Here is a 27346-nt window from a genome sequence, read left to right on the forward strand (position 1 = left end):
GTCTGAGGTCAGCCTCTGGTGGCCTGGCTGTGCCTCTCCCTGCACCTGTCCCACTGCTGTCCCCCGGTCTGTCTGCTCCTCTGCCTGAATCTGACTTTCTCTGCCTGTTGCCACCTGCCCCTCCATGTGTCTCTCTGCCTCAGCAGGACTTGCTCTGTCCCTTTGAGCCAGTGTGTCTGTTCCTAATCTCTGTTTGGGGATGTGTCTGGCTGTGTCCACCTGTCCATCTGCATTCATCCAGGAGCTTGCGAGAGCCTCTCCTTGCCCACCGTTTCTGAGTCTCTTTCTTCGCTGACTGCCCCTCTGCCTGTCTACCACTCCCTCATACCCTTTCTGTCCCCTCCTGTTGTCTGTCCTTGTGCTGTTTCTTCTGCCTGCCTGTCTCTATTTGGGATTGTTTCTCTTCCTATTTCTGTCTCTCCTCCTGCCATCCATCCCATCCCACTGTATGTCTGACCCCTGAGTCAGTTCCGTCTGTCCCTCTCTCTAGGAGTGGATCTACTCCCTTGATCTTTCAGCCCATCTCCCCCACCTCCGCCGAAACCTCTGTTTCCCTCCATGTGGGTTCAGATGAAGGGAGGCACACCTCCCCCCGACTTCCCCCTGCCCAGAACCAGAAGAGGGAAACTGAATTAAAGTTAAAACTTTACAGGAAAAAAAAATCCGCCTGCCAGATGGGGCCCGGGCAGTGCTGATTAGCCGCCGAGCAAGCCCGGCGGAGTTGATTGGTCAGAGGGCAGGGGAAGGCAGGGTCTGGTTGAGCGGGAGCTCTGCCGCCCGGCGGGGTCCCAGAGCCCTAGTTCTGAGTTGCTGCCGCTTCAAGAGCTGAGAGGAGCAGGAAGGTGAGGAGGGGGTGCTGGCCATCGAGGGGGGCTCCTGAGTCCCCAGGGCACGAATGGGGGTCCTGGGAGAGGGCTCAGGGGCTCCCTGGAGGCATTTTTAGCACTAGTGTGGAATTGAATGGGAGGGGGAATCCTTTTGGTACCCTGATCCCAGGAAATGAATTCAGGAGTGGGTGGGAGGCTCCAGAGGGTGCTCGTGGCTGACGAAGGGGCTCCTTGAGAGCCTTCCCCGACCCAGGAAGGGGATTCAGGGCTTGAGTAGGGGGTTTCCTGGAGGGAGTTTTAGTCATGATGGGGACCTTGAATGGGGGTTTCTGAGATACGGCGTTCCCAGGAAGTGAGTTCAGGGCTGGGGGCTTCTTCAGAGACACTCCGTCCAGAAGAGGGAGGCTCCAGGCTTGCGTGGGGATTGCAGAGACACCCCACCCCAGGAAACACATCAGGCCCTGGGAGGGGGCTTTTGATGATTGTCTCAGAGACAGCTCCTCTTCAGGAGGGGAAATTAGGGCTTGGCCATGTTCCTGAGACACCCCAAGCCCAGAAAGGATCTCAAGTCTGGAAGTGTCTCTAAAGTGACTTCTACTGGAATAGGAGTGTTTAAGACTTGACAAGGGTCCCAGAAAATACCTCTCTAGTCCCTAGAAGGGGGATTAAATGAGGGTCCCTGGGTCACTTCTATCCCTGGAGGGGGGTTCAGTTTGGGGAATTGCTTTTGGCTTCCAGTGAGAATATTCAGAGTTGTGGCAGAGAGCAGTTTGCCGCGTCCAGGTTGTGGGGGGCTGGGGTCGCTGAGCCCGCCTCCCATCCTCAGCCCCTCCAACAGGTTGCATCAGCTCTGGGCTCAGGCTGGCGGCCCGGGCGGGGAGGAGGGGGGTAGGGGGCGTTAGGAGGGGTGGGGCAGTCAGGCGGACACGTGTCCCTGTAAGGAGTGAGAGGCATAACCACTCGGTGAGGGTGGAGGGAAGAGGGGGGTGCGCGGGGGACCGGGGCAGGGAAGAGACAGACAGCAAGAGAGAGTGAGTCTGGGGTCTGGGAGGAGAGGCTATCCCAGCTCCAAATGGCCATTTCATCTGCTGAGGGGTCGGTATCTCTCTCCTTCTGTCTCTGTCTCTACCCCTCTACCTCTTGCTGCCCTCTTTTTCTCCATGTCTCAGTGAGTAACTGTTGGCGTCTCTCCCCTGAGTCCCTCTCTCTCTCTCTCATCTCTCTTTGTCGGCCTCTCCCTCTTGTCTCAATTATCTCCACTTGTCTCCCTGTCTCTCTAATCCCTCTGTTCCTGTTCCCCTCACCTCATCTTTGTGTCTCTGTTTCTATATCTATCTGTCTGTCACTATCGGACCCCCCCCGACCCCCTTCATGTAATTCTCCCCACTTTGTAAGCCCCCCTGCTCCATCTCTGAACCCCCCACCCCATTTCTCTGCCCACAGGATGGAACTGCAGGATCCAAAGATGAACGGAGCCCTCCCTGGGGGTGCTGTGGAGTGAGTCGGGGACCCAAGGGGTTGAGGTCAGGGATCAGAATTACCTTCTCATCAGCCTCAATTTCCCTGCCTATTCTAGCTACAGGCAGGAGCACGAGGGCTTCCTGCCCAGCCATAGTCCTTCTCCTGGGAGGAAGCCAGCCCAGTTCATGGATGTGAGTGACCCCACAGGATCTGTCCCAGCTGCACCTTGCCCAGCTCAGCCCCTCCCCTGCTGCTCCCTCTTCCCGGTTATTCCCTTCAGCTGTTTTGCCTCTGGTCGCTGCCCCACCCTTCCCTGTTCCTCTCCACTTCCACCTGCTCCCCTCTAAAATCTCACCTAGCCTTTCCCTTTCCAGCTCTCCTCTTCAAATCCTTTTCCTTCCTCTGATGGCCCTTCCTGGGCTTCTCCTCTGCCCCAGTCGCTTCCTCCCTAGTCTTTCCCAGGCCCCGGCACTGGTCTCCTTCCCTGATCCCCCTCCCCATGTGTGCCCGGGCCTTGCCCCTTACCCGCAGTTCGAGGGGAAGACATCGTTTGGAATGTCAGTGTTCAACCTCAGCAACGCCATCATGGGCAGCGGCATCCTGGGGCTGGCCTATGCCATGGCCCACACAGGGGTCCTCTTCTTCTTGTGAGTCCTAGGCAGTCTGGGGTGGGGGAGGGGTGTGGTGGGCAGGCGGGAGGCCTGGGGGCCAAGTCCAATCAGTGCCATCTGCCACAGGGCCCTGCTGCTCTGCATCGCTCTTCTGTCTTCGTACTCCATCCATCTCCTGCTGACCTGTGCTGGTGTTGTAGGTGAGACCCAGAGCTCAGCCTAGACCTTGGACCCCAGATCCTGGACCCAGGACCCCAGACACCATGCTCAGCTCTCTGGGCTCCAGACCCCAGACGGCACCCTGGCCCTCAGCCCTCATCTGGGCTCCCAGGTTCCCAGCCCTCAGCCCTCAGTCTGGCCATCAAACCAGAGCCCCCACCCCAGACCACTCCACGCCACTTCTAGCCCCCACCCCTCAGTCTCCAGCACACGTACCCATGGGAGCCAGCACCGCAACCCTGAGACTGCCGGTCCTCAGCCCCCAGCTCTCAGACTTCACTCCTGCCATGGCCTCAGTCCATATCCTGCCCCAAGACCCCAACTACCCACATCTGGCCCCCAACCTTCTCCCTGGCCACAGATCCACCTACCAGACTCCAACCCCAACTGCTTAGCCCTCACCTCCAGCTCCCAGCAATGAGGCCCAAGTAGCCCAAGCCCCAGCTCCTCAGCTCCCAGACTCTCTGGCCTCCAACTCACCCCTGGCCTGGGCTCCTCGACCCACAATCTGTTCCTTTCTGGTCCCCTCCCCTCCAGGCATCCGAGCCTATGAACAGCTGGGACAGAGGGCGCTGGGGCCTGCGGGGAAGGTAGTGGTGGCCGCGGTCATCTGTCTGCACAATGTTGGGGGTGAGGACTCTGGGAGGTGGGGGTCAGCTTGGGGGAAGAGGGTGGGCTGAGGTGGGCTTCCCCAGGCTGGGGTGGGAGGGAGATGAGAGGGATCCTTCTGCTTACACCTCCCCCCACCTGCACCAGCCATGTCCAGTTACCTGTTCATCATCAAATCCGAACTCCCCCTGGTTATCGGCACTTTCCTGGACATGGACCCTGAGGGGTGAGTGTGCAACACCCCTTGGCTCTGGCCCACAGACCACTGATTCTGCCCGTGAGGTCTGGCTACTAGCTTCAACTGTGTGTCCAGCTGACCCCCAGGTCTTCCATTTTGAGACAGTTGGGCAGGCCAGTTTGTTCAGACTGCGATTCCTGTGTGTTGTGATGCCAGTAGTACGTGTGACTGTTGCTCTGGCTGCAGGAGTCCAGTAAGACCATGTGTTGATTTTTGTGACTGTTCTGGCTGACTCTGTGTGTGCAGGGTACTCTGATGTTGACTGTGTGGCTGTACCTATCCAGTTGACCTAAACTCTGTCCGTGGGTTTGATTCTGTGACTCTTATACTGGCAGGTTCTCTGGCCATCTGTATGCTAGCTGACTACAGCTGTGTCCTGTATACTGTGGCTCCAACCATGTGTGTTTGACATTTGCTTACTCTGACTTTCTCTGTCCAGTGGATTCTGTTTGATTCTGGGTCCATTAGGCTGGCTGAATCTGTCTAGCTATAAGTGTATGGTCACTGACTCCAAGAGAGTATGTGCACGTGTGTGTGCAGTGTACCGTGGTGCCAGCTAAGTATACGTGATTTGTGTTTAACTTTCTGTGTTTAACTTGGTGACCATCGTTCTGGCAAATTCTTTCTGGCTGTTTGTGTGTGATCCTCAACTACAACTGTATATGTCTTCTGTATTATGGTTCTAGCCATGTATGTTTGCCTGTTGTTCTGAGTATGTATCCAGCTGACTGTTTAATTCTGGATCCATCGGCTGGCTGAAACTTTTCAACTGTTTGTATATGATAGCTGATTCTGTGTATACTGTTAGATCTTTGGTTTGATCCTGAAACCATCCAGGTAGCTGACAGTCTATGTGACTAGGTGTGTCTAATTATTATAATTAGCTCCCACTGTATATATGACCAATGGTACTTTGTTGGTTCATGTCTGTGTAACTGTGTGTCTAAGGTAGAAAGAGAATGTGTGAATACCTGGAGCATAGTAAGCACTTAATAAAATTCTTTTGAATAAATGAGCAGTTGTTCAGCCAATCCTGTATTAACAGACTATCTTGCCTGGGCACCTCCCTCCAATCTCTGTACAGATCCTGCTCTTTCTTTGAGCTTGGTTCCAACTGAGTGGCCAGCTGGCTGATTCTGTCTCTATTTCCATCTTTGACTGTGTGGCCAAATCGGCCCTGCCACTTTCAGGTGCTCAACAAACCTTGAGTTGTTCAAACGACCACACGTGTGTGTTTCTGACTTTTTGTCTGACTCTGCGTTGTTGCCTGCCTACCAGATCATCAGACTGGTGTTCTACCTATCAGACATACCAGGGTCATGACTCTCTCTGTGTCTGGTACCTTGTGTTGGACTATGTGAGTCTGGCTGATGTGGGGTATTGTTTGCTCATCTGGTTGTATGTCCATTTGAGGTCTGATGGCACAGTTTTGTCCAGCTGTGTGTGTGTTTCCAGCTATATCCCTCTGACTGTGTGTGACTGACAGTCTGATAATCCGTCTGGCTGTTTCCATCAATCATTTTGTGCCATTTGTCTCTGCAACCACCTGGATGACTTCTCACAGCTGAGGGGTCAGCCCATCTCTCCTGACTGCATGCAGAAACCTCTCTGTCCAGCTGTCTTCTATGAGCGTCTGCCTGACAGTTTTCTTTGGCAGGCAGCTACTCACTATGTTTACCTGTCTCCTTAGGGACTGGTTCTTGAAGGGAAACCTCCTCATCATCATTGTCAGTGTGTTAATCATCCTGCCACTGGCCCTCATGAGACACTTGGGTAAGAGGCTTCCTGAATTGGTCATTGGATCGTGGAATTAGAGAAGGGGAGCCAGATTCAAAGAATCTCGACTTTCAAGGGCTGTGGAATACCAGAGGAGAGCTTGTTTGGTGTGGGTTTTTAACAGATGAATAGGAGTTTGCTAAGTGCGTGTGTGTGTGGTGGTGGTGGGGTGGTCCAGATAGAAGTAGAAGTTTGTGTAAAGTGTGGCAAAATTGGGGTGAGGGGGCCTTGAAGGCCAGCCTGCGGGGGTTGATATTTGCTCTGGGGGGGTCCCTTGATTTCTGAGGCTCCATATATTTCCCCTTGCAGGCTACCTGGGGTATACCAGTGGTCTCTCTCTGACCTGTATGCTATTTTTCCTCATTTCGGTGAGTCTGAGGGAGAAGGACATGAAAAAGTGCGGAGGGAGTTTGGGGCATTGGGACATAGCCTTCCCCATGACCTCACTTCCACACCCTCCCTCCCCCAGGTCATCTATAAGAAGTTCCAGCTTGGGTGTGCTGTAGGCCACAATGAGACAGAAGTGGAGAGGAAGAGCCCCCCAAGCCTCAACACAAGCTGTGAGGCCCAGATGTTCACAGCTGACTCACAGGTTGGTGTGCAGGCGTATGTCTATGCCTTGCACCTCACTTAGGTCCTCTGGTTCTGTCACACAGTGCACTCTGCTCAGAGTGGAGCCAGGTATCAGACACTGGGGGCTTCCATGTGTCTGATATGGAGGGCAGTGGTGGGGCTGGGGGCATGGGGAGGAGAGGATGGAACCCTGCAGGCTCTAATCTCTTGTACTTGGGCCACTCCCCCAGATGTTCTACACAGTGCCCATTATGGCTTTTGCTTTTGTCTGCCACCCTGAGGTGCTGCCCATCTACACAGAACTCTGCCGGTGAGTGGGCAGGCAAGTGGGCATGTGTGATGGGGCAGCAGGTGGGGCGATAGTCATAAGCCACAAGCCCTACAACAGTCCTAGTGCTGTAGCTTGATTGTGGCTAGATAGTGCCAAGGGAGGGGTTTGAGGTGGCCAGGAGGCCTTGGGGGACGCAGGGCAGTGACTGTTTACTAATTGGAACTTAAGTATTCTACTCTTTTAACATCCAGTACAAGTGTGAATGGACAAGAGGGGAGGCTGAGAAGATGAGATGGAGGGGTGGCATACGTGGATGGGATCTGGAGATGGGGATGGTCAGATGGAGAAGGATATGGATGGACAAAGGGAGGGCAGGGATGATATGATGGGGGGATCTGGGGATGATCAGTCAGAGGGACAGCATGGATGATCAGAATGAAGGGAGAGGCTGTGACAGTCTAATGGAAGAGAGAGGCAGAGATAGGTGGAGAGATAGGCAAAGATGGTCATATGGGGTAAGATGGATGGACAGAGAAGGGAGGAGTGGCTAGTACAGGGGAGGCAGAGATGGGCATCCCAGTGTGTACTAGCTGAACATCAGCTCTGGGAGGAGGGGACTCTGGAGGGTGGGGGCTGGTTTTGAGGGGCCTGGACCAAGTCCAGGGGTCTGGGCATGACAGTTCTATGACCTCTATACCTCAGGCCCTCCAAGCGCAGAATGCAGGCCGTGGCCAACGTGTCCATTGGGGCCATGTTCTGCATGTATGCACTCACAGCGACCTTTGGCTACCTGACCTTCTACAGTGAGTGGGGCTGGGGCCAGGGTTGGGTAGGGAGCTGGTGTGGGGACTGGGCAGACTGCTGGGCAGGAACCTGAGCACTTTCCCTCCATGCCCTCAGACCTATCAGCTTCCAAAGGGACTGTACGCATCACACATGGAGATTTTGTCACCATCTGTGTGTGTGTGTGTGTGCGCGCGCGCGTGCACACGTATATGTTTCTGGGACACTGGTCCTGGTGCTCCAGTCACATCCTGTATCCCATGTCCCATGTCCCAGGCAGCGTGGAGGCGGAGATGCTGCACATGTACAGCCAGCAGGATCTGCTCATCCTCTGTGTGCGCCTAGCTGTGCTGCTTGCGGTGACTCTCACTGTGCCAGTCGTGCTGTTCCCTGTGCGTTGGGGGCGAGGGTGGGCCCATGGAGTGGAGGGACATGGATGGATGGGTAGAGGGCATAGACAGGAATGTTTGGATGGACAGTGGAGATGGGAGTGGATGGATGGTTGGATAGAGGAGGTTGGGACGGACAGACGGGGAAGGCAGAGTTGTCAAATGGATGGAGAGGGAAAAAATAGATGGGCAGACACAAGGTGGACATAGATGGCAAAGCAGAAAGAATCAGGAGGACAGGGGCAGTCAGTTGGAGGGAGGAGGCGCAGGCGTCTGGCTAGACAGAAGAGGGAGGCAGGAATGGTCAGACAGGGAAGAGGCACAGATAGACATTCAGGATGGAGAAATAGGGATGGCCAGAAAAAGGGTGGAGGCAGGAGTAGTGAGGTGTAGGAGGGACAAGGCTCTCAGATGGAGAGGTGGGATGACTAGACAGAGGGGGGAGATATGGAGGTTGTCAGATGGAGAGAGAGGGACAGGGATCTCAGGGTGAAAGCACAAGTGGGTGGTCAGACAGGAGGAGGCAGAGATAGTTGGATAGAGGAGGAGGACAAGATTTCAGACAGTGAATGGAGGAATAGATGGATGATCAGACAGAAGGAAGAGTCATGGGTTGTCAGACAGAAGGGAGGCAGGATGCTCATTCAGAAGTTGGAAGCACAGAAGGATGGTCAGACAGGGTGGAGAGACAGTCAGATGGAGGGGAAATCAGGGATCTCAGACTGAGGGCGGTGTTAAAGACAGATGACTACATGGAAGGGGAGGTAGTGCTTGAGCCCTGACCTGTGTCCTACCCTACTCTGGTCACAGATCCGCCGGGCTCTGCAGCAGCTGCTCTTCCCAAGCAAGGCCTTCAGCTGGCCACGCCATGTGGCCATAGCCCTGATCCTCCTTGTCTTGGTCAACGTCCTCGTCATCTGCGTGCCAACTATCCGGGATATCTTTGGGGTTATCGGTCAGTACCCCCAACCCCAGTCCCAGACCCCACCTAATATGGGCCTTGTACCCCAAACTTACATTGATTCTGTCCCTCCTGCTTGTCCTTCAGGGTCCACCTCAGCCCCCAGCCTCATTTTCATCCTTCCCAGCGTCTTCTACCTCCGCATTGTACCCTCTGAGGTGGAGCCCCTCTACTCGTGGCCCAAGATCCAGGTGAGCATTCCAGGGGAGGGCTGGGGAAAGAGGGAGCATTCTGCGGAGGGAGCACTCCAGGATGGCTAGAAGTTGAAGGAACATTTTCAAGAGAAGGCTTGGCGGGGAGGGGGGCAGATGGTCTGGAAGAATGAAGGAGATTGTCATAGGAAGGGCCTGAGCAGACAGAGCACAAGAAGGGTCTAAGAAGACAGGAAGCACTCAAAAGGGGGCTGGCTTATAGGAAGCATTCTTCAGACAGATGGAAGGAGCACTCTTAGAAGAGGGTTGGAATGTTTTCAAGGAGGATGCGGGAGAGTACTCCCTGAAGGGTTCTAGGAAGATGGAAGGAGGGTTCACAGGAAGGCGCTGGTTTTAAGGAAGGAGAGGGAGCAGGAAAGGAGGGTCATGAATGAATGGGGCACTCTCTGGAGGGGGTGGAGGGCTTGAGGAACATCCTTTGGAGGAGCTTGGGTGTAGGTACCCAACCAGCTCCATCTTTTCTCCCTCAAATCCACAGGCTCTGTGTTTTGGTATCCTGGGGGTCCTCTTCATGGCGATCAGTCTAGGTTTCATGTTTGCCAACTGGGCCACAGGCCAGAGCCATGTATCTGGACACTGACCAAGCCCTGCTCCGCCTGGGCCCCCGTGTGCATGTGCCTGCGCACGTGGAGGAAGATGGGGCTGCTCACCCGGGTCCCTCCTGCCTGGGGTGTGGAGGTGGCTGGTTCCCATCAACATGGCTGTTGGAGGAGGGGGCTACAGAGGCTGAAGAGTGGTCCTCTCCCTTCCTCCCCAGGGGATGCCGAGCTTGGATCATGGCCCTAACCCCAACTCCAGCCCCATGGGAGGAGGGGGAGGCCAGGTCCTTGGGGAGCCCCTGCCCAGCCCAGTCTTTTCTGCCTCCTCCTGGCAGAAGCTGTTTGTCAGGATCACCCTCGAGCTAAAGGGGAAGAATAAAGATGCTGAATTGCAACTCTGGCTTCAGTTTTTTGATCTCTTTCTAGGACTTCTTGGGGGACCTTTCCTAGGTTCACACAGGGGTAAATTGAGGCCCCAAGAGTAGGACTGCCAGCTCTCATCTGTTCACCCATATCTCCACAGTTCAGTAGCTCCCTACACAACTCATAGATCTGTTCACTTGCTCACTCAGGAAATATCTCTTGAGAGCCTACTGGCTGCCAGGCACTGCTCTAGGTGCTGGGGATATAGCAATGTATCAAGCAGACAATAACCCCTGAAGTTGATGTTCTAACACAAGAAAGGGCAAACTATTGCCTGCAGGCAAAATTCAGCCCACTGCCTTCTTGTATGTCCCCCAAGCTAAGGATGGTTTGCACATTTCTAAATGATTGAAAAAAATAAAAAGAATAATTTGTGACCCTTGAAAATTAATATGAAATTGAATTTCAGTGTCTGCAAATAAAGTTTTATTAAAACACAGTCACGCTTGTTCATTTACACATTGTTGATGGTTCTTTAGTGCTACAGCAGCAGAGCTGAGGAGTTGCAACAGAGACCATAGGGCTCACAAAGCCCAAGGTATTTATTATCTGGCCCTTTTCAGGAAAAAATTGCTGATCTCTGATCTAGTAGAAGAGAGGAAAACAGATAATCATTCCCGATAAAGATGAGCCCTATGAGGAAAATGAGTGATGACTGTGACGCCAGGGGTGGTGGCGGGGGGTGGGGGCAGTCAGGGAGACCTCACTGAGGAAAGGACAAGAAGCTGTGTCCTCGATTGGCTAGAAGGAGCAAGTCTCATGGTTATTTAGACAAAGTTCCAGACAGAGGCAGCAGCAAGTGCAGAGGGCCTGAGGTAGGAGCAAGCATAACAGGTCCAAGGAGGAGCCAGGGTGGCCATTTTGCTCTCCCATCAGCCAGTTACACCACAGCCTTGCCAACATGGAATTTTGCCCCCCAATAGGTGAAAATGGTATTGCTGTTAAAATTCACATGTGTTTCTTTATGAAAGAAGTTTTCAAGTGTTTAAGAGACATTCATTTGTCTTCTCAGATGATTTTTGTGCATACACAAGCCACTACAGTTATATAATCTTTTTTCTCCTCTCCATATTTAGAAATGGGGCAGTTGACTAGAGTTGATTACTTCTGTATACTCCTTGTTTCACTGTTCCTTCCTTCTTCACTGCCACTAAAGTGAAGCACAACAAGCTTGCTTTATTTAAAACAAATTATTTATTTTTAAAATTTTATTTTTTGGCTGTGTTGGGTCTTCATTGCTGCACACGGGCTTTCTCTAGTTGTGGCAAGCGGGGGCTACTCTTTGTTGCAGTGCGCGGACTTCTCACTGTGGTGGCTTCTCTCGTTGTGGAGCATGGGCTCTAGGTGCGGGGTCTCAGTAGTTGTGGCTTGCGGACTCCAGGGCGCAGGCTCAGCAGTTGTGGCACATGGGGCAGCATGTGGGATCTTCCCGGACCAGGGCTTGAACCCTTGTCCCCTGCACTGGTAGGTGGATTCTTAGCCACTGTGCCACAAGGGAAGCCCAACAAGCTTGCTTTTTAATAATAAATGCTAACTTGAAATTCCAGTGCCTGGCCTTAAAAATGTAAATCTTCATATTGAACACCACCCAAAGAGATCATCCTCTCAACAGAGTCTCTTGCAGAGTGAAACTTAAATTTTGATGAAGTCTAATTTATCTTTTTTTTTAATGGGTTGTGCTTTTGGTGTCATGTTTAAGAACTCTTCATCATGCTCAAGTTTTAAATTTTTATGTTTTACATTTAAATCTATGATCCATTTGAATTAATTTTTATATTAGGTATGAGGTTTAGGTCAATGTTCTTTTTGGGGAGCCCGTGGATATCCAGTTGCTCCAGCACCATTTCTTAAGAAGACAATCCTTCTTCCACTGAATTACTTTTGTAATTTTGTAAAAAAATCAGTGTGCAACTATTTCTGGGTTTTCTATTTTGTTCTATTGATCTATGTGTCTATTTTCTCCACAACATCACATCTGATTCCTTGAAATTTAGTAGAGTGATTCCTTCCACTTTATTCTTTTTCAAAATTGTTTTTAGTTATTCTAGTTCCTTTGCCTTTCCATATAAACTTTAGAGTAATCTTGACTATAGCTACAATATTGCTGGAATTTTGATAAGAATTGCATTAAGTCTGTATATCAAAGTGTGGAAAACTGACACCTTTACTATGTTGAATCTTCTCTGGTTCTTTTCCTCAATATTTTGTAGTTTTCAGCATACAAGTTCTATACATGTTTTATTAGATTTACACCTAAGTATTTCATTTCCTTGGCAGCAACTGTAAATGGTATTATGTTTTAAATCTCAGTCCTCATGTGTTCATTGCCCACTATTCCCACTACTAATCACTATTCGTCAATATTGATCTGGACATGATGCCCAGTGCAATAAGAGGGGTAAATATTTTGAAATGATGGCAAATATAATATTCTTTTCAGATGATGAGATTATATACTTAGGAGGTCCAAGAAGATCAACAAAACTATTAGAATTAGAAAAAAGAATTCAGTAAGTTGGCATGGACACAAAATAAATATCCAAAAATCAACTTGTATTCCTACCTCTTGGCAATAATCAGATAGAAATTATAACGGGGGAAAATATTCCATTTACAACAACAATAAAATGGTTAAAGAAAACTAAGAATAAACTGAATCAGAAATATGTGTGACTGTAGTAACAACACTATAAAACTGAACTCAAGAATAGAAAAGAAAATAGGAACAAATTTGCAGAAATATTCTATTTCTGGATGAGGAGATTCAATATTGTACAGATGTCATTTCTTTTTTTTAAATTTAATTAATTAACTTATTTATTTTTGGCTGCATTGGGTCTTCGTTGCTGCATGGGCTTTCTCTAGTTGCCGTGAGCAGGGGTTACTGTTCGTTGTGGTGTGCGGGCTTCTCATTGCAGTGGCTTCTCTTGTTTCAGAGCACGGGCTCTAGGCACGCAGGCTTCAGTAGTTGTGGCACATGGGCTCAGTAGTTGTGGCTCGCGGGCTCTAGAGCTCAGGCTCAGTAGTTGTGGCGCACGAGCTTAGTGGCTCCACTGCATGTGGGATCCTCCTGGACTAGGGCTCGAACCCGTGTCCCCAGCATTGGCAGGCAGATTCTTAACCACTGCGCCACCAGGGAAGTCCCCAGATGTCATTTCTGACATCTATTTTATACAATTTCTATGTACTGCAATTTTCTACTTAATGCAATTTCTAAACAAAATCCAGGTGGGATTTTCTTTGGATTATGACTGGGTTTTTTTGGATTATGCCATATTGATTCTAAAGTTTGCCAGTGGAAAACCAAGTGGCAGAAGGATAAATATATGGGAATAGCCAAGAATTATTTTTAGTTTTTATGAATTATTTGAAGTTTAGACAATTATGAAACATTTTTATTTATTCTTTTGAGAAAATACTCAGATGTACAAGCCTGAATTCTTCTTTTTAAATTGTGATATAATTGACATATAACATTATATTAGTTTCAGGTGTACAACATAATGATTCAATGTTTGTATATACTGTGAAATGATCACCACAATAAGTCAAGTTAACATCCATTACTACACATAGTTACACATTTTTTTCTTGTGATGAGAACTTTTAAGATCAGTTATCTTAAGCCCCATGCACAGCAATGAAGACCCAATGTAGCCAAAAATAAATAAATAAATAAAATTTATTTTAAAAAAGATCAATTTTCTTAGCAACTTTCAAATATACAGTATAATATTATTAACTATAGTCACCATGCTGTACATTACATCACCAGGATTTATTCAGTTTATAAGTAAGATTTTTTTGCAAAAGAATAGTAGGGTATTCTTGCCTTAACAAATGCTGAGATGTACTTAAAAATCAGTAAGGGGCCTGGAATAGTGCCTCTTCCTACAGAGGTGTTCATATCCTTATCCCCAGAACCTGTGAATATGTTGTTATATGTAAAGGGGAATTAAAATTGCAGGTGGAATTAAGGTTGCTAAACTTTTAAAATAGATCATCCTGGATTATCTGGGTGGGTCTAAGGTCATCACAAGGGACTTTATAAGTGGAGGATGGAAGCAGGAGTCAGAGAAAGAGATGTGATGACAGAAGCAGGGTCAGAGAGATGTTATGTGTTGGCTTCAAGGATGGAGGAAAGGGGGCCATGAGCCAAGGAATGTGGGCAGCCTCTAGAAGCTGGAAAAAGCCAGAAAATGGTTTCTTTTCTGGAGCCTCCAGAAAGGAACACAGCCCTGGGAACACCTTGATTTTAGCCCAGTGAGACTCATTTTGAATTTCTGACCTACAGAGGTATAAGCTAATAAATTTGTGTTGTTTTAAGCCACTAAGTATGTGGTAATTTGGTATAACAGCAAGAGAAAACTAATACACAGAGAAACAATTAGTGAAACAAAATAGAAAGATGATAAAATAAGCTGACTTATATACAAAACTTTTACATGCATTTCCAAACAGTGGGCAAAAGACAGATTGTATAGTAAATGATAGTTTGACAAGTGTCCATCCATTTGGAAAAAATAAAGATTAAATTCTTACCTTTACCACATAAAATAATAAATTCAAGAAAAATTAGAGATTTACATGTGAAAATTTGAAGTTATAAAGAACTAGAAGAAAATTTAGGAAAATATTATGATAAATCTTGAGGTGGCATGGTATTTCTTGTCATTACACCAAGGGTAAGAGCAACAAATCTGACATATTTAAGATGTAAAAATTAAAGTGTTACCTAAGTCAAAAGACACCATAGACAAACCATTTGAAAAGCAAATTTGAAGGAAAATGTTGAAACGTTGTAGGGGAGGAAAAAAATCTTTTCCTTCTACCATTCTAGGTTCTTGGTTGGGGCTCTGTAACAAAAGACATTAATAAGAGGAAAACAAGTGGAAGTTTATTAATATGTGTAAATCATATACAGATGGGAGAGACTCAGGGATGAGTAACTCAAAGCGATGGCTAGAGCTAGGATTCAGATAGCAACTTGGCTTAAAACAAAGGAAAAAGGGGTTTGGGGCTTCCGGTTGAGAGTCAAGGTATGGGAAGGTGACCAGGGCAAGTATGGTAAACAAGGATAAGATTTGTTATGCAGATTTAAGTCAGTGCTTTCTTCATGGGTAAGAGTTTCTTGTGATTTACAGTCATCCTTCTCTTCCTAGCACAGAGAAGGTGACAGTCTTACAAATGGAGATTTCCTTTATAAATGTAAATTTCCCTTACAAAAGAGTAACTTCTCTCTAGAACTTCTCCAGTGTCCGCTGTTTCTCAAAATAATCAGCTTAAAGTAATCTTTATGCCAGAGAGGCATATTTTAGAGTGGCATCTTCTATTCTCCTACAATATGCAACAAATTAAAAGCAACTATCTTTAATATATAAAAAAGCTCTTACAAGTCAGTAAGAGAAATTGGAGCAAACCAATGAAAAAAATGTGTTCGGGTAATGGCATTACTTCACAGTATAGCACAAATGGATTAAGAAGTAGAATGTATGAAAGGAAAAAAATAAAGGAAATGGAGAATAGATGCCAGAAGTTTCAACATTCATCTAATAGGAGTTCCAGACATAGAGAATAGAAAGACTGGAGAGAAGGCAAATACATGAAGAAATAATGTTCTAGAATTTTCTAAGCTGAAGAGAGAAATGAATCTTCAAACTGAAAAGAGACACTAAGTTCTGAGCATGACTCAAACACACACACACATACACATACACACACAAAATAAAATTTTTAGGTTAAAGATAAAAACCCAGAAGATAAAGGGAAAATCCTGAAAGTTTCCAGGGAGAAAAGGGAGAGAATATAATGGAGAAGTTCTTCAAAGAGCTGATGAGAAATAACTTTGAACCTAGATTTCTAGATCCAGCCAAAATAATCCAGACGAGAGCAAAAAATATTTCAGAAAGTTCATCATACACTTACCCTTTCTGAAAGTATGATTAAGGTATGTGATCCAGCAAGAAGAAAAAAAAATGGATTTAGGAGGAAGGAAGGGGTTCCAGTAAAGCAATGTTGAGGGGGGAAACAATAAAATTTTTTGAAAAATCTAAATAAGTTTGATTGTAAATTTTAAAAATTACAATCTTGGGACTTCCCTGGTGGCGCAGCTCGGTGCTTTGTGACCGCCTGGAGGGGTGGGATAGGGAGGGTGGGAGGGAGGGAGATGCAAGAGGGAAGAGATATGGGAACATGTGTATATGTATAACTGATTCACTTTGTTATAAAGCAGAAACTAACACACCATTGTAAAGAAATTATACCCCAATAAAGATGTTAAAAAAAAAATCCACCTGCCAGCGCAGAGGACACGGGTTTGATCCCTGGTCCAGGAAGATCCCACATGCCTCGGAGTAACTAAGCCCATGCGCCACAACTACTGAAGCCCACACACCTAGAGCCCGTGCTCTGCAACAAGAGAAGCCACCACAATGAGAAGCCCGTGCACGGCAACGAAGAGTGGCCTCCGCTCACTGCAACTAGAGAAAGCCTGTGCGCAGCACTGAAGACCCAATGCAGCAAAAAAATAATAAATAAAAAAAATAAAAATAAGAAAAAATTACAATCTTGAGCTACAATTTCAGGTAATATAAGCATGGAAGATGAGGGGAGGGACAAGAAAGAAAAGAAGTTCTTGTGTTGTTTAAGGGATGGATAGAGATGCTAATTAATGGTTGAATTATAGAATAATTAAGAGCATTAGCCTTTTAGAGTGCAAACTCTGAAGGCAGAACTTATGGGTTCAAATTCTGGCTTCGCACGCAACTTACCAGCTGTGTGACCTTGAAGAGGTGAGAAGGTGGTTGGATTTCAGAACAGCTCCCAGCAACAAAACTCTTGATGGTTTGTGGGAAAAGGCCAGAGACCACAGATGGAGGATAAGCTGAGATGGAGCTTTCTAATTGCATTCCTTTTTCTCCTCATATTTTCTAGAAGGCTCATTACCTGTCCTTTAAACACCACAGAGCAGAAAAGTGGCTGGGTTGGTCCAGTGCCAGTCCAAAGTGGCATGGTCACATCAAGGCATAGTGGGGTTGGAAAGCTCATAGAAAATTGCAGTCAGGCTGACTGGTAACTAACTATTCCTTCCCTAGCACTCCCTCCACCCACTGGGCTAGGCAATTATAACAAATAACAGCCCCACCCCTATACCCCCTCTACATATCCCTAGACACAGTGAAATGTAAAATTATGAAAGATAAGCAAAAATTGTTTTTAAAACTTTCAGAGAGAAAGAGTAGCTTACTTACAAAGGAAGAATAATTAAACTGACGTCAGATCTCTCAGACAACACCGTGGAGGCAAGGAGACAGTGGTGTAATAACTCCAAAGTGTTGAAAGAAAGGAACTTTTATATTGGGCGGAATAAAAACAGTCTCAGGCATGCAGAGTTTCGGAAGGTTTAAGACAGAGAAAGCACAAGCATTAAAGACAGCACAGCAGTACAATTAATGTATGATGAAGGAGAATTTTTGCACATTTGCTCAATAAAGAATCTGCATTAACCATTCATCATTTGTATGACATATTTAAGGTTTTTTTCTCCCAAGCTGAGTATTATCTTAAACTTTAAAATTCATTCTATTGTATTTCTGATGATTGCTTTACTTTGTGTCTTGCTATGGACTTACTGGATATTTAGGCGCTGTAAACTATCCAGAGAAAGGCAGAAATGGCCACGGAGATAATTAAAGAATGGTAGTGTAACTATAAAAGAATAACCAAAGGGGAAAATTGTTAAGGTAAATAAACACAAAATTGAATTTTCCCTGTTGTCAAAAGGGAAAGACACTTCCCCTTCATTTTTCATCAAGCATTTCCTTGAGAAACCTAGTATTTGTGAATACTTCCTCTGCCCCTTTGATATGTATGTACATATTTTTAAAAGCTAAATAAGCCTCTTGCCAGCCCATAAGCCAGGAATGTCTTTCTTAAAAGCCTTGGAGCCATCTCTTTGAAATGTGGATGTTGAGGAAGATAAGCGCCCTGGCTCCCTGTCACCTGAGAGTTTAGCCTAGGCGCCCGGCTCCAGACTGTAAGCACCTGCTAGTCTTAGAGACAGGAGTTTTAATCTTTCCTTTGGATACAGGCAATTAGCTAGCACGGATGGCTACTCCAACTACCAGGTGAATTTAGGACTTGCCTGGGAGTATTTAGCTCTCACCCTTAAATGTCATTGTAAAGCCAGGCAAATGAGCAGCACGCCTGGACTTTCTGGCCCCTCCCACCACTTTTGGCTCCTCCCACCACTTTTGGCTTGTATGAAACACTGCACCTCAAAGTGTGAGATCTGGCTTCCCAAAGAGCTGCCCAAGTGGCCAGATGATGCAAGTGTGGGGGAGTTAATGGCTACGGGGTACATTTTGATCTATAAGAAAAGAAACTGGGAGTGAGCCTGGCAGTTAAATTCTCCTTTCTTCCTCCCTCTCACGCACTGTTCCAAGCAGGGTTTCTATGTATAGTCTGTCTGGAGATGTCCTATATGGCCCAAAGGCTGTTTCCTTGGGAACCTGAGCTAAAACAAGAGCATTTAAGACAGTGTTAAGTGCTGAGTGTGGAGGACCCAGGTCTGGAGAGAGTAAAATTGTCCCAATAAGAAAATGGACATTTTGAGGATTGGGGATAGAGGAAAGCAATAGAAGAACCCAGTTGTAGAATAACTAAGGGTGATATTTTTGGACAAAAAGGAAGTTCAGGTGATTTTTGCAGTGAACTGCTTAGCTTTGTAAAATATATACTTCCTTCACTTTTACCAGTCTTCCCTATGAAATCTTCAATGAAGTATCCTTCTGTAACCATTGTCTTGTGAAATGAATTTGTTTTGGAGAATAAAACAGACTGAGTCCTGCACCAAACTTGGTGCAAGGGAACCTGCAGAGCAGAGCCTGGGGAAGCAGCAGGTCTCAGAGGACCTAAGCCTGCTATGTGAAGAAGCCCAGGCTGGCCTGTTGGAGGATAAGACCACAAGAAGCAAGGACTCATCCTAGATGAGGCCTCAACCCACCTGCCATTTGATTGTAGTTATATCAGTGATCCCAGGCAAGACCAGCAGAAAAACCATCTGGCCCAGCCCAAATAGCTGACCCACAGGATCCTGAGCAAATCACGTTTCTTTTTCTTTTTTTCTTTTTTTGCGGTACGCGGGCCTCTCACTGCTGTGGCCTCTCCCGTTGCGGAGCACAGGCTCCGGACGCGCAGGCTCAGCAGCCATGGCTCACGGGCCCAGCCGCTCCGCGGCATGTGGGATCTTCCCAGACCGGGGCACGAACCCGTGTCCCCTGCATCAGCAGGCAGACTCTCAACCACTGTGCCACCAGGGAAGCCCCACATGTTTCTTGTTATAGGTAATAATAATAACAATAATAACCATTTAGAAAATAAAATGGAGAAAAATTACATTCATATAGTGACAAAAATGCACAACACACCCAAAAAGAGACAATTGGAGCAAGGTGACAGACACAGCTCATATGTCCACCTCACATCCCACCCAACATCCCATTGATTTGGGAGGAAAAGCGTTTTTAAGGATAAATTCTTAACAGTCCAGGAAAACAAGAAATGGTGCTTGTGGGCACCAGAAATACTGAGGCACTCCTGGGAGATAGAAAAAAGGTGGGATCAGACTTGTAGAGAAATCTGAGGAGATGAGATCGCAACTCAAATCACCAGAGGCAAGAGCTGTGCTTTGTAACCAAGCCTCTGAAAAACTCCAAACTTAGAATCAAAAGGGAGAAACAGCAGGAGTGGGCCTTAGAATAATCAGGTTAAGTTAATTTAAAGGTTCATTTGTGGACTCCCCTCCCACACCTCACAGATTGGCTGGTATCAATCACTTTCGCCTCTAAGATGAAACTCTAAGAATTGCTCATTAAAGAAAGTGAAAAATCTGCCCAACCTTCTGTATAATACCCATAATAGGCCATAAATACAATCTTGATAAATTCCACCACCACCAGCACCACCCCTAGCAAAATGTAGAAGAATACAAGGGACATTCTCTGAATACAATGTAATAAAACGAAAACCACTTTTTCTCTAGGAACTTTAAAAAACACCCTTAAAGACTATCTGAAGATGGCTGTTCAAGCAAACTTGTCTACTTCCCCACTGCTCCACTGAAATGATGGGAAAGTTTCATAATGTACTGGAAAAGAAGAAAGCATGCCATCCAGGAACCAGAAATTGTGAAGAATTCCTAGAAAGAGAAAGCAGTTCAGATAAGATTTACAAGGGTGAAGAGAACCGGAAGTCAAAAGAAGAGGACTGAAACAACTAAGAAGGTTAAGAGTATATCCAGAGAAACTGTAGGTGGAGGGTAAACGGATAGAAAGAGCAAGAACTACCCCCAGAACTACAGGGCTAGTTGGGTCCTCAACACCCTTAAACGGGGTGGACAGCACTTTAATGACTTCTAATGACAGTGAAATCCCTACCTGCTACCTGGGAAGGGCCCCGAGGATAGGTATGGGGAATGCTGAGAAAGAAGCAAATTAGAGCCTGAGGTACCTTCAGCCTCCACAGTAATAATGAAAGAGAGAAACACATTTGTAGAGAGGGGACCGCTTCCAGCCTGTCTGTCCCATGGCTAATCACCCCAAAGCGAACAGGATACTCAGATGTCCTACCCACTTATGAAGAGTCTGAAAGGGTGATACTTTGATCCATGCATTTTATGAATATAATATTCAGATAAAACTGTAAAACACATAAAATGTTGTCCAAAGCATCATTGGCCTATGTCATGGGCTCAAAAACTGTGTTCCTACAAGACCATGTGTTTCCCTAAGGGAGAATAAATCTTAATTTATTAAGTCAACAAAATAAAGTGAACTGGACTAAATCCAAAGTAATATTATGAAGCCAGTATAGTTTTCTCATTGTCTCTCAGTCTCCTTTCTGCCTCTGTCCCCCACCCAGTACCTTCCAGATTTCTAAAGTCTAGTGTTGCATTGAAAGTAGAAATATGATTACTGTGGTTCCCATATAATTTCTTCTACAGTGTGGTTGGTTGGCTGACTTTCATCTGCCCCCAGCAGCACACCCCAAGCCCTCTGTCTCTAATGGAAGAATAAATCTGTCCTCTTTTACAGTTCCTTCTGTTGTGAACTGGAGAGTGGGGTCTGGCCACTTCTCTGAATCTCAGGTCCACACCAACCCCATAGATTCTTGTGAGAAATAGAGACAATAACAGAAAATAAATCTAACAAAAAATGTGTGAACTGTGGATGCAATAAATTATAAAACTTTATGGAAGACTTAAGAAAGTTCTTAAAAGTGGAGACAAAACCCAGGTTCTTAGGTGGGAAGACTCAACAGCGTAAAGATGTCATTAACCCCCAAGTTGATCGACAAATTCAATGAAATTCCAGTCAGAATCCCAATAGGGACCCTTTTTTTCAATCCTGGAACTTGACCAGCAGATTCTAAAATGTACCTGTATGTGCAAAGGACCTAAAGAAGGACAAAGAGGAAGGACTTGCCTTCTGAACAGCCAGTCATATTGTGGAGCTATGGTCCCTGACATAGGGCGGTGCTGGCACAGGGATCAACAGATTGACTGTGGGACAGAAAAGAAAGCTGAGAGACAGATCCATACGCAGACACCCTTGACATTAAGCTGAGATGGCCCTCAGAGCAGTGGGAACAAGAGGACACATTCACCATCAACTTTCTCCCTTAAGATGAAGACAGGAACCCCTCTCTTACCTTGTCAGCCTTTCCCACAGAGTTCTGTACACAGTCAAGGCTTAATAAGTGCCTTGTGATAAATTGACTGAGAAAAACTATACCATTCTCCTTCTTGCCTACCCTCGCTGAGAGATCGCCTCTGTCTAATCTTTCCATTTAAATAGCATCCCTTTAGCCAGGGGTTTCAACCTTGGCACCATTGACATTTGGGGCTGGATATTTTTTCTTGGGGAGGGGGGACGACACTGTTCTCTGCATTGTAAGATGTTTAGCAGCATCCTTGACCTCTACCCACTAGATGCCAGTAACCTTCTCCCCATCAAGTCATGACAACCAAAAATGTTTCCAGACGTTGTCAAATGTCCCCTAGGGGACAAGATCCACACCCGCTCTCCCCCATTGAGAACCACTGGGTTAGGCAGTTCTCCCACACCACACTTTTATGATGCCACACCATCCTTGTGGCTAACTTTAGAATGTTCACAAATATCCTAGCTCTCTCTGCTCCCAGAGGACCTCACTCTTTCACCCCTTCGAGGGTCAGACTTGACCATTTGATGAGACAGTTCATGCTTAGCCACTCTCTTGTCTCTGCTGGGCCATCTACATGGCTTCTCTGTGTCCCTGGGACCTAGCATGAGGGTGTTGATAATGTGGAGAAGAGCCCCAGTCTACCTGCGGTGGGCAAGCAGCATGAGTGAGAAATAAACTCTTATTCTCTGTCATTTCTTTATAACCCAAACTACTCTGAGCTGGTATCCCTCCCCACCAAAAGGATGATGCCTTCTTTGAAATAACAGAAAAAATATATATTGGTCTCTGCCCCTGGTTCCTGGCACAGAGCTCCTAAAACCCACATAATTTCCTATGTGATAAGAGCACTAGTAGCATCTTTTGTCCTCATGAGGCGACTCTGGGTGGGCTCCTGGTCACCAGAAAGACGAAGCTATGATTTCAAGCTTGGAATTTTCAGCCCCAGGCCCCCATCCTCCAGAGAAGGGAAAGGGTTGGAAATGGAGTTAATAATTGATCATGCCTATGTGAGGAAGCCCCCAGAAAATCCCAATAGCATGGAGTTCCAGGAGCTTCCAGGTTGGTGAACACATCCATGCTGGGAGACTGGGCACCCCAATGCCACGGGGACATTGTGCTCTGAATCCTTCCGGACCTCGCCCCAGGTATTTCTTCACCTGGCTGTTCATCTGTATCCTTTATCATGTCCTTTATTATATAATAAACCAGTAAATGTAAGTAAGTGTTTCCCTGAGTTCTGTGAGCTATTCTAGCAAATGACTGAATTTGAGAAGGGGGTCATGGGAACCTCTGATGTGTAGCTGATTGGTCAGAAGTACAGGTGACAACCTGGGACTATCAGTGGGCATCTGAGCTGGAAGGGGCAGTCTTGTGGGACTGAGCCCTTAACCTGTTGGGTCTGTGCTAACTCCCATTAGTGTCAGGATTGAATTGAATTGTAGGACACCCAGCTGATGACAAAGAGAATTGCTTTGGTATGGGGAAAAAACCCACACGTCCCAGAAGTGTCGTGGGTGTGGTAGTAGTGTGAGAGTAAAAAAGAGACATAGGAGTGTTTTTCCCAGACATCTGGGATGGCCTACCCCTCCATACACCCCTCCCCTGGTCAGGCCTGTGCCAGGGGAGCAGGAAGCCTCCAGGTCAGCACCTTTCAGGGGACCCTGTATTAGAGGGACATCATGAGGCTTCCTTGAACCTTCCCTGCAGGACCCAGAGCAGCAAGTCACCTGGTGGACACACACTGGGACCCTGGAGAAGGACTTTCCACAGGTTGTGACTCATGGTCAAGAAAATATTTTATGGATCCTGAATAGAATTGCACATTTTATTTATTTATTTTAATAAATTTATTTATTTTTGGCTGTGTTGGGTCTTCGCTGCTGTGCGCGGGATTTCTCTAGTTGCAGCGAGCAGGGGCTACTCTTCATTGCAGTGTGCGGGCTTCTCATTGTGGTGGCTTCTCTTGTTGCAGAGCACGGGCTCTAGTTGCGTGCAGGCTTCAGTAGTTGTGGTGCATAGGCTCAGTAGTTTGGCTTGCAGGCTCTAGAGCGCAGGCTCAGTAGTTGTGGCGCACGGGCTTAGTTGCTCCGAGGCATGTGGGATCTTCCCGGACCAGGGCTCGAATCCGTGTCCCCTGCACTGGCAGGCGGATTCTTAACCACTGCGCCACCAAGGAAGCCCAGAATTGCACATTTTAAATGAATTAGAATGAAATAACATAGCACATCATAAAACAGAATAGAAAATATTGGAGAGTATCACACGTATAAGGGTCAGTATTGTTCTGTGAAGCATTTGTTTTAGAGTCATTTGTAAAATGTATTCTTTACCGTGGGTCTTGGTGAATAAAGCTCAGAACTGTTTTCTTGTGATGGATGTACTGTTCTCTCTCACATGTCCTTGCATTTTCCCAGTTCTCTACTATGAAGAGGATTTTTTTTTGACTGTGCTGTGCAGCTTGTGGGATCTTAGTTCCCCAACCAGGGATTGAACCTAGGCCCTCAGCAGTGAAAGCGTGGAGTCCTAACCACTGGACCATCAGGGAATTCCCAGGATTTTGCTTTAGAACCAGTTTTTAAAATTATTGAAAGAGAAACAAAACAGAGACTGGAAATTTAATAAAAAAGTCATTTTGGACCCTCATCATAAGAGCACGTGCATCCACACTGGGCCCCAGGCTTGATGCGGGGAGGAGGCTGATTGGGGGTGTCCTTGGGGGCCACATACAGGCTGACTTCTGGGGTCGGGCAAAACCATGGTCTCCCTGCATCTCAAAATTTGGATCTGTCACATGGAGGAGGAGAAGGAGGAGGAGAAGGAAGAGGAGGAGGAGGCAGAGGGGGAGCAGGGGGAGGAGGAGGAAGAGGAGGAGGAGGAGGAGGGGGAGGAGGGGGAGGAAGAGGAAGAGGAGGAGGGGGAGGAGGAGGGGGAGGAGGAGGGGGAGGAGGAAGGGAAGGAGGAGGAGGGGGAGGAGGAAGGGAAGGAGGAGGAGAGGGAGGAAGGGGAAGAGGGGAAAGAGGAGGAGGAGAGGAGGAGGAGAGGAAGGGAAGGGGGGAGGGATGAAGGAAGGGAGGAAGGAAGGAAGGAAAGAGCTGTATCTACCCAGGGAACCTAAGGGAAAATGCTCCCTGTCATGACTCCAGAGTGCTTTCAAGCCATCCTTCCCTGTACCCGTCTCCTGTGCAGAGGAATCCAGCTCGTGGATCCCATCTTCCTTGGGAGAAAGAAAAATCCAATCCTTCTGTAACTCTTTTGGATGTCCTCTTCCGTATCTGCACAGAGAATAAGGTACACAATGTCTACTAGCAGAATATTAAATTTGAGGAAAGAAGAACAGCACTGGGGTAAAATAGAATTTGTTTCCTCTGAGGCACAGGTAGAGTGACCTCACTGACCTGGGCAGCACCCACCTCTCCCTGCAGCGCCAGGCAGGGTGTCCTCACAGTTCTGGGGAACCTCCGACCCCAGCCAGCTGACTCCTTATGCCCTCCTTCCTGGCACCCTCTCCCGCCGATGGCTGTGATAACCCCCACTTGGCCCTGGGTCTCCCTTGCCTCTCTGCCAGCCCCTCTTCCACCTCTAGGGTTCCTTGTCTTGGAAAAATGACTCCACATTCTCCACCCTGAGATTTGGGGCAGAACTCAGAGCTCATTCAAGTCTCTCCACTCCCCAAATACATACCTATCTTCCTTAGTGTCTCTGAAGTCATGGTGAGTTCCAAACTCAGCTCTTCCTGCACATGCCAGCTGTAGGTACTCTGGCAAGAAGCTGGACGTCTGTCTGTGTCTCCATCTCTCATTACAATCTCTCTCTCTAGCTGTATATAACATCTATAGTATCATAATGATGATAGTGTCTGTGCTCAGAGGTTGGTTGTGGAGATAAAACAGGAGAATCCGTACGAGATGCTTAGTATCAGCCCAGGCACTTTGCAAACATAAGATGAATAGTAATTGTACTTTCTATGGTTATTATGGAAGGTGGGCTGAGAGGGGGAGACTCCAGCGGACCACACCTCCCTCATTCCTGCAGATGTTGTTCCTGGCCTGGGATGCAGACTCCAGGGCCTGGGACCTGTCCACACAAAGGTATGACCCTAAGTGGCAAGACATTATTATTCTTGGAGGAGTAGGTGGGGACTCAGGTAAACTGGGATGCCCTCACCATGCAGCCCCCAGGAGCTGGCTCTGCAGGGAGGGTCACCCCTGTGAGGAAGGCTGTGCCTCAGAACATGCTGGTCAGGGAGGGTTTATGTGGGTGTCCACATCTGTCCATACCCAGGGCCACGCCTCCTTTTCCACTTGTCTGTCACAGTCGATGCCAACTCCCAGGTCTAGAGCTCCACAGAGTGGTGATTCTCTGAGGCTCTTCTCAGTCTCCCAGAGCAAGGTCCTCTTGGGCAGGGTCCCCCATCCCCGAGGTCTTTAGGAGACCCAGACCCAGGCCCGGCCCCAGGGCTGCTGTGTGGACAGCAACCTGTGACCCTGCAGCTATCACAGAGTGTTTGTGGGAGGGGGTAGACCCAATTCTGGCCCAGCAACCATGGCTCCAACCTGAGTCACAGTGACCAGAGTCCAAGGAGAGATTTGATTCTTGCCCTTCTCCAGGAGCCCATTATCTGCTGGCTTACGGTTCCTCCCGCCTTTGATTCAAATCTGTTGGGGTGAGGGGATGCGTCCAGTGGTGGGATGAAGGCGGAGGTAGGGGAGATGGAGGCCTCAGCAGAAGAGTGGAGACCTTCCAAGGCTGGATGAGAGCCAGGAGGCTGAGGTGATGGGCAGTGGATGGTCAAAATGGTGCAACACTGCCTCCATCTGGGGCTGGTGTTTGATGTCCCATGTAAGTCACCTTGGATCTCTGTTGGTAGCCTTAATGTCCCCCAACACACACAATGGTTTGTTCTAAAATAGACTCCTCTCTTCCCTTCCCCAGAGCCGACTGTTCCAGCTCTGTGGCCTGCAACGGTTCGTTTGGGACAGGACTATCCCATTCTCAACACTTGACCCCTATCCCAGCTCCCAAGCCCTTGGTTGTGAGATGGGCAATTTCATGCCTTTGTCCAGTGGACTTTTCCATCTGTTGCTCCCCTGAATCATGACTAAGTGGACTCTTCCATTCCTGTCCACCACGGTCCTCACAATGGACCTCTCCTTCCCTATTCCTCCATGTTCCCCAGTTGACAGTTTCATCTCTGTCTCCTCCCACATACTCCCAAGTGGATCCCAGCCCCATGACCCTGAAGATCTTAGAAAGAGCAAAGGCCAAGGTGTCCAACCACCTGCAGAATCCTGCTCCAGGACTGGGGTGTACAGCATCCATCAGAATAAAAACTAGCAACATCCCCCACTAGACTATCACCTCCACATGGGCAGGGACAGTTGTTTATCTTGTTCCCAGACATCTCTCCAGCACCTAGAATGGCCCTTATTACACAGTACAAACCCATTAGGTGTTGGATGAATGAACCCTTTGACACAGCAATTCCACTTCTAAGAACGTGTCCTAAAGAAACACTCACACAGGTGCACAGGGTTGTGTGCACAAGAATGGGAGCAAACAACTGGGAAAAACTTGTAAATATTTATTAATTGTCAGTGACTGATGCAGGGTAAATGAATAATGGAGGTTTGTAGCATGGAGCACATGCTGAACAGGAAACAGAGTGAGACAGACTTGTCCACGACACGCTGCTAGTGGGGAAAAGCAGGTCAGAGATGCTCATAGTTGTAC

General features: G+C 47.5%; 1 protein-coding gene across 4 annotated transcripts; it reads left to right on the forward strand.

Annotated features, from left to right (window-relative positions):
• Positions 1 to 242: 242 nt before the first annotated feature.
• On the forward strand, positions 243 to 9864 carry SLC38A5 (solute carrier family 38 member 5). Of its 4 annotated transcripts, none has more exons than XM_033850038.2 (16): positions 243 to 842; positions 2271 to 2324; positions 2380 to 2479; positions 2820 to 2935; positions 3011 to 3099; positions 3656 to 3748; positions 3875 to 3953; positions 5656 to 5738; positions 6051 to 6109; positions 6211 to 6333; positions 6545 to 6624; positions 7288 to 7388; positions 7645 to 7760; positions 8568 to 8712; positions 8806 to 8909; positions 9409 to 9864. In XM_033850038.2, exons 2-16 carry the CDS (start codon positions 2272 to 2274, stop codon positions 9508 to 9510), a joined length of 1443 nt encoding a protein of 480 aa, XP_033705929.1. In that variant the 5' UTR covers positions 243 to 842; position 2271; the 3' UTR covers positions 9511 to 9864. The 4 variants fall into 4 exon arrangements, with proteins under 4 accessions (XP_033705929.1, XP_033705930.1, XP_033705932.2 ...); XM_033850039.2 differs by having other exon boundaries at positions 262 to 842; positions 2404 to 2479; XM_033850041.2 differs by lacking the exon at positions 243 to 842 and having other exon boundaries at positions 3026 to 3099.
• Positions 9865 to 27346: the final 17482 nt, after the last annotated feature.

The sequence above is a fragment of the Tursiops truncatus genome, chromosome X (assembly GCF_011762595.2).
Source record: "Tursiops truncatus isolate mTurTru1 chromosome X, mTurTru1.mat.Y, whole genome shotgun sequence".
NCBI classification, from domain to species: Eukaryota; Metazoa; Chordata; class Mammalia; order Artiodactyla; family Delphinidae; genus Tursiops; species Tursiops truncatus.

Coding starts and splice junctions, on each gene's coding strand:
- SLC38A5 (XM_033850038.2), top strand. CDS start 2,272: ATGGAACTGCAGGATCCAAAGATGAACGGAGCCCTCCCTGGGGGTGCT. Junction 2,936..3,010: donor ACAGGGGTCCTCTTCTTCTT/GTGAGTCCTAGG, acceptor AAGTCCAATCAG/TGCCATCTGCCACAGGGCCC. Junction 6,625..7,287: donor ATCTACACAGAACTCTGCCG/GTGAGTGGGCAG, acceptor TCTATACCTCAG/GCCCTCCAAGCGCAGAATGC.